We start from the raw sequence: 8,915 nt of genomic DNA, 5'->3' as shown, positions 1-8,915 counted from the left end.
CTTCTCTTGCTGCCATATTTGCTGGTTGTATTTTTCGGCCTGACGCATGATTCTTCTTTGCTCGACCCTTCTGCGGTGGTCGGCGTCTGACTTCGCGTACTTTTCTACTTCTGAATAAAGCTCCTCTAGAGTCCTCGGAGGCTCTCTTATGAGGTGGGAAGCAAGCTGACCAAGCAGGAGACCCTCGATGCATTTCTCTATCGCATCTTTCTCTGGGAAGTTTGGAATTTGAGCCTTCTTTTGGACGAACCTCCGGAAGTAGTCATAGAGATGCTCACGATCATGCTGGGGGCATTTGAAGTCTTTGACAGTGTTGGTAGTGAGCCTTCTGAAGCCCTGGAAGTCTTGGAGGAGCCCTCCTTTCAGCTGATACCAGTTGTTGATTGATTGCGGAGGCAAGTACGAATACCAATTAGCCACAGAACCTTCGCAGGCCATGACGAAGGACTTGGCCATGGTGGAGTCGTCACCTCCGGCCGAAGCAATGGTTGCTTCGTAGACCATGAGGAACTGAGTTGGATCTGTTGTAGCGTTGTACTTAGGGAGCTGTGTAGGCTTGTAGCCGAGCGGCCATGAAGTTCGCTGCAGAGGGACTGAGAGTGGCGAGGTCGGGTCAAATGGGAGGTTGACCGGCGGTGGCCTTTGGTTTTCATTTTGAGCGAAGGCTGTCTGGAGGATGATGCGGTTTTCTTGCTGGGAGGAACCTTCGGGCATTTCTTGGTATGCCCTCTGCAAGTTCTCAACTTCTGCCTCCATCTCTGCTAGCCTGCGCCTGGCCTCGGCTAGCTTGTTTGCCTAGTCCAGTGCCCTCTTTTTGGTGGCAAGCTGAGCTTCGATGTTCTTTTTCTTCATTTCAAGGGCTTTGAGCTTGAGTGCTGCTTCTGTGAGTTGATGAGCTTCGGTGTTTTCAGTGTTATCAATTGGGTCTTCATGAAGAGCAGCTTCGTTGGTGATGTCTTCAATCCGTTGGTTTGCTCCTTCGTGCTGCGGTTGATGGCCATCGAGGATACGGCCAGGCTCAGTGGAGGTGCTTGTGGTGCCGGCGGTGGCTTTCTTCTTCGCTGGGGCCATCGTGGGTTGTCTTTCGAGCTGGAACGGTGGGCGCCGCTGTTGGGATCTTAGCTTCTTAGACGCCCAGACAGGGAGCATGAACAGTATGAAGATGGCAATGAAAGTAGGTGCTCAATTCTCCAATAATGACCGGAAAATTCCACCATTTACACTGTGGAGAGAGGGGGCTATTTATACCCCTAACCCTCGGCTAGGTTTTCCTAAATTGCCCCCTTCCAACTCATTTACAGCTCACTTTTAGCCGGCTTCGGGGTAAAATTATAAGGTGAGAGGTTTACAAATCCGACCTTCTCACGTATTCAAGAGATGTACAAATCCGACCTTCTTACATATTCACGTTTCACACACATATCTACAACCGACGAAGGTTTTCACTGCCTTCGGGGACCTCCGGGAGTTACAGCCATGAAGGTCCCGTCAACAAGCAATTAGCCGTCACCTTCGTTCCCGAAGTTGATTCCTTTACCCGAAGGTCATGGTCTTCGAACTTGTGCTTCTGAGCAACCGTTCGTCACCTTCGGCCGGACGAAGGCGATATCCTTCGTCCATGAAAGTATTGGTCTTTGTGCTTGCGCTTCTGGGCAGTCATCCGTCACCTTCAGCCTACAGAAGCTGTTATCCTTCGTACCGAAGATCATGGTCTTTGTGCTTGCGCTTTTTAGTGTTCATCCGATACCTTCGGGTATGCTTGGCTTCCTCTCGTTGGGGTCCTAAAAACATGTTAGGGAGCATTTCCGAGGGTGAGGGCTTGACCCGAAGGTCCAATCCGCAACAAGAATTATTTAGCAATAATTTATGTTTTCAGAAATTTATATACTTGTTGTATCGACGTATCTTATTTTTTGAAAATTATTGTATCGTCATACCGTACCCGTATCGACATATCACCTATCGATCAGCCGCACGCGCACACGGCTACATATCGCCCGCGCTGTTAATCTGCAGGTGTCGCCTGAAGAAGCTGGTTTCGCGAATTTGACCGAAGTAAACTTTTCTGCTTCCGGCCCACTCCTGCAGTCCCGCGAGAGACGTGTTGCCCAGGTGCCCAGCCAGTTAGTCCAATTATATGCATCCCTAGTTTATACTCCCTCTATTACAAAATAAATGCAATTTTAGTACCAAATACGTAAATCAATGTTAGGTGTAAAATTACAAAAATACCTCTTATCTTTTGTGAATAGTGGATGAGTTGTTAGTTGTTTTTTGTAGGAATCTCCCGAAATTGTCATGTCTTTTGTGGTTGGTAGGTCAAAGTTAGCAAGTTTTTTGGGATAAATTTTGAACTCTATAGTTGCAATTATTTTAGGACGGAGGGAGTAAGATTGTATCAACAGATTTTTATTTCAATAGGATATTGATTTCATAGCAGCCAATAATATATTGTAAGATAAATTAATGTTAACATTATACTTTTGTATAAAGAATTAAAGATTCATCATCCTATGGTGTATGTTCACAATAAACAAGCAAATACGGGATTTTTCAAGAAATTCAGATGTATGAAAGCTAAAATCGTAATGCACATTGCACCCTACAAAATATTTGACATCCCATTGCATTGCATGTTCAGAACAAATTAGTGTTGGGTACGGTTTTTTTTCAAGGAATTCAGAGGTACAAAGCTCTGTTGTGCCTTTGCATGCCAACAGGGGTCGGGATCAAACTAGGTTCTACAGTGCGGAGATTTACCAGCATATATGACGAACCTTGTTCAATAGATTGGTGAAACCCAACAAATTTAGATGCTGCAGTCAAAATGAAATTTGCAAAATTTGTCATTTTTAAAACATATATGCCTGAAACCACGTTCCTGCTTTCATACTTGTGTCATCTTTTCATTTAGATCATGGGATACATGGGTATCTACAACGCAGCACCTGCCGCATCACAATAAGATCCCAGTCTCTCTTGACAGGTATGTTCACACAACATTTCGCAGCCTAAACTTTTGAACAGGCACGTCACTTCTCAATTAATCTGCTCCAAAACATGAACAACTTGTTCAAGCAGTCTTAATTTCTTATCACGGGAGATTTAAACAAATGCTAACATCTACGGTATTCCACTGCACTTCTGATCCAACCATTCACAATGCAGCAAACTTGTCATCAGCATGCCGGCGATGATGATGCCGGTGACTTCTCCTGCGGGCACGCAGCTCACTTCGCTTCAGGACAGTGCTGATGTTTCCAGGTGGATTGTTGCTTTCCACATCACCTGGAGAATCGAGTATACAAGCAAATGGGTCTTCCATCAGGTCTCCAGATGGTCCCTGCAAGCATAATATGCGAAAAAGTGACATCTTGCAGTGAAATATTCGGAAACTTAGATGGACAACTGCATCAAGAAAATAAGTATAGACGTGCATGACAAAGTGTAGACTTAGTGGTAAATTAGTAACTCACGTTGTCCGCAGTTGTCCCTCCAGAAACTGTTCTGGCCTCATCATAAGAGTTGGTAGCTTCAATTTCATTCATTCTTTCGACAAAGACAATGTCAGTATATGAATGGTGTGGGTGCCACCTGAAAAGTGGTTGATCTTGATGCAGATCATCGAACAGATGCTCAGCAAAAAAGTGTTTTTTCACAGCTTCGACCAGGAATTCATCATCACCATGCTTAGTAAGTATTCTGTTAATGAGGCAAGTAAAAATAAGTACAATGTTAATTATAAAACAAGCATTTGGTTGGAACATCTGATGCCAAAGAGAAAGAATAGCTGGTTAAAAAACCACACATGTTAGCAAGCTCCATCTTCATGCGTCCTTCAGCTTCTTTTAACAGCACTACAGGAGACACACGGAAGGTTCCCCTATACATGGACTTTCCCATGATATAACCGTAGCCTGAGAAGTAGCTTCAATAAATACACATTTCCAACGTAAAGGATGAAAAATTGATTGTTTAACACCACATGAACGTTGAAGGTTCAATGCATCCAATATTTTTTTTTGCAAATGGTTCTATCTATAGATATCTGTTTCCTTTCAACTACAGCAGAAATACATAACTTCATGAGTAAATGGCGACAAAAACATGAATTTGGAACACAAAACTATCTACAGAATTCGAATAAGTAACATATACTTAAATTTCAGTGCGTTCTACACGACCCATGGGTGTTTTTAAGATGCATCAGTACTGGATGCTAATCAAAATTGTATTCTGCTCTTGTAGCATAATTATTATTCACATCTAATCTGGGACCTACCAGCACAGCATTAGTTAGAAATTAGAGATATGCATAATTGGATTGGTTTCATTGTAGGTATTTCCTGTTCATGTTGACTCATCCATATAAAAGAGCCACAATCACTATCAACAAAGCAAAATATATTGCTTTGTCTTTCTCATCTAAATAAAAGCTTGACTATGCCTTTGCATGACCTTAATGTACAGGATGACTACCAGGTTGGATAGCCTTGAGATTTACCAGTAGCTGCACAAAACCTTGTGAATCCAGAACTAGGTGGGAGCCTAAGTAATTTGGGTCCTGAAAAAAAAGGAATTCTGAAAGCAAGTCTTTGGTACCAACAGTAATCCCCAGCAGGGCAAATTTTGCAGATTTTTTATATAACACTTAATTGCATCAATGATTCATCCATAATCGATGGCTCACATTGTCCTTCTCAACCAATAATTGCATTGACCATACATTATGAAAAAATGCTACTCGTTAAAGAAATAGCAATTACAACGTTCAAGTCCTACTGTCCTAGTGAAGACAAATATTAACAATGTAGCCAAATTAATCATTAACAGTAACTAAGCCAAATGCTCCAAATGTAATAGCTTTATCGTGGTTAGTAAGCAAGCATAGGGTAGCATATACAAATATCCATGAAAAGTAATAAGAATGGAAGAATGCAAGTTCAGGGTAAGAAAACAGATATCCTTGAAAATTTAATAAAAAGGTAGAATATATCAATAATATTATTACACTGACGTGCACACTGGATAGCAATAAAACGACAACAGACATTTAGGGAAGGAGCTTACAAAATACTGACCATAAGAAAGGAATAATGTTGTTCACCTGGTGACGCAAGGTTCTTTAAAAAAAGTGTCCTATCTACATTTGGACTCTAATATTCGATGGCTTGTCCAGAAACAATCTCCTTCCCCTCATGTATAGTTTGCACAAGTATGGCTATTGAATACTACAATTGGAACATTGACACAAAGCCACAACCATGCTGCCGGCATGTTTTCAACACAATCCAGTACTCCTAATTATGGACAGAAAGCTAAGCTTTATCAGGATTCAGGAACGGCATCTACTGCTTGGTGGCAGGCACCTTTTTCGTCTCTTAACTGAATGTTCCTTGTTTAACACGACTTCAAAACAGCTCAACGGATAGCATTATTAAATAGGCAACGTATGCTATGCAAACCACCTTCGTATGCAAACTATAGAAATTCCAATCATATCATCAAGAGAGGGAAGGAGGAACCTAGGCTGAGACCAAACCACACCACAAAGCTGCCGAATCCTAAGAACACAACGAAGACCGCACTTGGACCGGCATTGAAATCCTGAAGCTTTTTATCCTCCTCTTGGGTCAAACCGCCCTGCAACATCATCATCAGCAACTCAGCTAATCAACAAGGACGATATGTTTCATTTTTGGGGGGGGGGAGGAGGGCGGCCTGGGGGGAGGGGGAGGTGTCCGCAGGAGAGCATACATTGGTCCGCATGGCGTACTCCAGATCTTGGATCACTCCCTGCCGCATTAGCAACACAAAACCCCATCAAATCCCAGAACGAGAAGAAGCGAAAAAGATTTGGGAGACAAGAATTTTTTTTAGGCGAAAGGGTCAAGAAACTTTGGGGAAGAATTGATTCACACACAAAAAAAAAGATTTTGGGAACGGCAGTCAAGCCGTTTCTGGGAGCATCCGGCGAACCTTGCCAAGCGGGGGGCCAAAATAAAGGCCCGTCATGTACCGCAGTATTCCCACCATCGCCTCACCAGCTGCTCCTAGGGTTGATGACTTGAGTTTGGAGAGATGCAGAGAGCGGTAAGGAAAGGAGGAAGACGAAGGAAGAGAATTGGATCAACCACACTCTATATTCATCGGTATACGCTATACGGCTTCCAGCCTGACGGACTAGCGAGTCTGCGGCGGAGCGAGGCGTGCGGGCGGCGCGGACCGCGACGGCGTGGCGAGCGAATCTAGCGCGCGGACGCGCCGCGGGCGCGAACCGTGGCGAGCGAGCCCACGACGTCGTGCGTGGCCCGTGCGGCCTTGAGCGCTCGCTGGCTGTTGCCTCCCGAGCGGATCGGACGCAGGCCGTTGCACAGCTGCTTAACAATTAATTTCGATTCGCTGGGTGATTCGCTCCATTCGCTGATGGACCCTGAGGGCTGGCGATGAGGAACCAGAGACAGAGAGTATATTGTAGGCCATACTGATGTACAGCTTCGAAAATGAACACGTATGCAGAGTATGCTGTTTTCTTTCTCCTGCAGACCACGCATCCAATCACCCTTGATTAATGATGACATTTGTTGAGTGTTTTTTTCTCTAACGCCATCAAATGCTTCCGAGTCTTGAATGAATGCACAAAAAAAAACTTTCTTTCTAAAAAAATTGTAGTTTATACAATGCAATTTGTTTAGTTTCAAAAACTTTAATTTATGGATGTGTCTCCTTGTCAATCGATTGACAAATTGTTGTCTATCGATCACCAGTGCTAACCATTCACTCGTCATCCCACGATTACCTTTTCTGTTTCCAAACTGGCATTTTACTTCCGCGCCCCATTAAGAAGCCACAATTGGCGCACATGTTGTCACGGGATCCGTTAGCAGCTTGGGGCCTACTTTGTCCGTGTTGGAGGCTTGAGGTCCATTTCTGTTGTGAGCTCAGTACATGACATCGAGCCCACTGAATACTTGTTTTTGCGAATATTTTCTTCTTGCACCTACTAGTGAAAATCCCCCAAAATAACAAATATAAAAAGTTACATGTAAAATGTTTTAGCTGACAACAAAATTACAATTATTTTCTCCCCTAGCCTAATCAAATTGAGAAGCTGCAGGACCTCCAGGGTGCGCCTTAGGTACCGATTAGTTGGCTCTTCACCTCTTGTTCTTAATTTCCTCTCCACTTGGTGAAACAAGTACAATCTCTTATCTTTCCACTCTTTGGGGAGCGGTGAGTAAACTGCAACACTGGAAAAAAAAAGGCTATTAGTTCATATAATAAAATGCATATTAAATGATGAAAGAAATGAGAGCCTATTAGTAGCATTGTAATTTGTTGGGAAATATATGTAAAAAAGTAAATCTTCTTGTGTTAAAAATGTAAATCTTATTGTGACAACTAGTGAAAAAAATCACAAAAACAACAACAAATATATAAAAAATTACATGTAAAATTTTTGGGTTGACAACAAAATTACAATTATTTTTCCCCTAACATAATCAGAGTTTGTTTCATAAAAAAACATAATCAGACATAAAAGCAGCATGACCTCCAGCAAGGTGTACCTTTAGGTCCTGCCCAGTTGCCTCTTTGTTCTGAATTTAGCTCTCTAGTTGGTGAAATAAATATAAATATCATATCTTCCCACTATTTGGGGTGTGGTGAGTAAACTGCAACATTGAGAAAAAAAGAAAATGATATTGTTCATATAATAAAATGCATATTAAATGATGAAAGAAATGAGTGCCTCTTAGCAGCCTTGTAATTTGTTGTGAAATATATGTAAAAAATAAATGTTCCTTTCTAGCATAAAAAAAGCACACACATGAAAATGCTACCTGGAAAAGCTTTTCATGACAATAAAATCAGAAAAAATGAACCGCAAAATGGTTGAAAGGACATTCACTACGATTGTCATTAGTAAGCCACCACATACAGCATAAGCTTCCTTGTTTTATTTGGGCAATGCAGAAATTAGTCTTGGTAAAAATTAAGATTTAATGTATAAAAGTTATAGTATAATTATTTTCAAATTACAGTGTAATATATATATATACCCTCTTGAAAGGTTTCACATGGGAAACTGAGCTTCCAGTACATGTGACATTAGTGGCCTATGATACAAAGCATAAAAGTAAATGAAATCTAGCTATAGCACTAATTGACTGGGAACAGCGAAGTTATACTAACAATGAATCACCTTGAAAAAACATTGATCAAAGAAAAGTACTCATATGCCATTTTTCAGTGATATAGTAGAAGTACTTAAAAGCTTCGAAATGGATAACAGAACAACATCGAATATGAAGTCAATGTATTCACAATTTATCTCTAGGGGAGTGGCAAACACAAATTTTATAAACCCTGCTGAAAGAAGTGAAGAGCAAATCTTTCGAGCAAGCTCAAGATACTAGAGGAAAAAACAGAGATGAAGCTGAAAAATATTTTTCTTAAATATTTGCATTTTTACAACCCACATAACTTGACTCAAGTGATATAGAACCATCGTCCTGAGTAGCTCCATCCCATCTAAACTGAAACAATAGAAAATGTCCAACATTCACCTTGCATCCCTGAAAAACCATAAGAACCAAGCTAACCATCTCGGCTGGGGTTCTGACCATCCAGCACTGACATGCTGATGTGCTATAGTCAAACTAGTGGCCTCCCCTCCCTCCCCCTCACTTCTCTACCACACTTTATCCTTCTCTCTCTCTCTCTCTCTCTCTCTCTCTCTCTCTCTCTCTCTCCATTCAGATGAAAATAGCTCAACTCAGATTGGATCAATACCTAGTACTCGACTCGATAGCATAACTGAGCAAAAATAGAACACTTTGACTGACCGAAGTTGATATCAATTGAACACAACTTGACTGGCAACCCCAAATCGAACACTAGATATCTGAATCGGA

At 41.8% G+C, this 8,915-nt stretch overlaps 1 protein-coding gene across 3 annotated transcripts; it reads right to left on the bottom strand.

Moving 5' to 3' along the window:
• Positions 1-2,864: 2,864 nt before the first annotated feature.
• LOC120692751 lies at positions 2,865-6,286 on the bottom strand. Of its 3 annotated transcripts, none has more exons than XM_039976133.1 (7): positions 5,980-6,286; positions 5,758-5,796; positions 5,526-5,643; positions 4,505-4,564; positions 3,809-3,917; positions 3,477-3,702; positions 2,865-3,343 (listed from the first exon to the last, which is right to left on the bottom strand). In XM_039976133.1, the coding sequence occupies exons 1-7, from the start codon at positions 6,034-6,036 to the stop codon at positions 3,158-3,160; spliced, it is 795 nt and encodes a 264-aa protein (XP_039832067.1). In that variant the 5' UTR covers positions 6,037-6,286; the 3' UTR covers positions 2,865-3,157. The 3 variants fall into 3 exon arrangements, with proteins under 3 accessions (XP_039832067.1, XP_039832069.1, XP_039832068.1); XM_039976135.1 differs by having other exon boundaries at positions 6,020-6,219; XM_039976134.1 differs by lacking the exon at positions 4,505-4,564.
• Positions 6,287-8,915: the final 2,629 nt, after the last annotated feature.

The sequence above is a fragment of the Panicum virgatum genome, chromosome 9N, assembly GCF_016808335.1.
Source record: "Panicum virgatum strain AP13 chromosome 9N, P.virgatum_v5, whole genome shotgun sequence".
Classification (NCBI taxonomy): domain Eukaryota; kingdom Viridiplantae; phylum Streptophyta; class Magnoliopsida; order Poales; family Poaceae; genus Panicum; species Panicum virgatum.
The sequence above is the reverse complement of the archived record's forward strand: the minus strand, read 5'-3'. Positions and strand labels throughout refer to the sequence as shown.

Excerpts from the sequence above, each read along its gene's own strand:
- LOC120692751 (XM_039976133.1), bottom strand. The coding sequence starts at position 6,036 with ATGGTGGGAATACTGCGGTACATGACGGGCCTTTATTTTGGCCCCCCG. Across the intron at positions 4,565-5,525 it reads GTGGTTTGGTCTCAGCCTAG|GACCCAAATTACTTAGGCTC; the intron begins GTTCCTCCTTCC and ends CTTTTTTTTCAG. Across the intron at positions 3,344-3,476 it reads GAGGGACAACTGCGGACAAC|GGACCATCTGGAGACCTGAT; the intron begins GTGAGTTACTAA and ends TTATGCTTGCAG.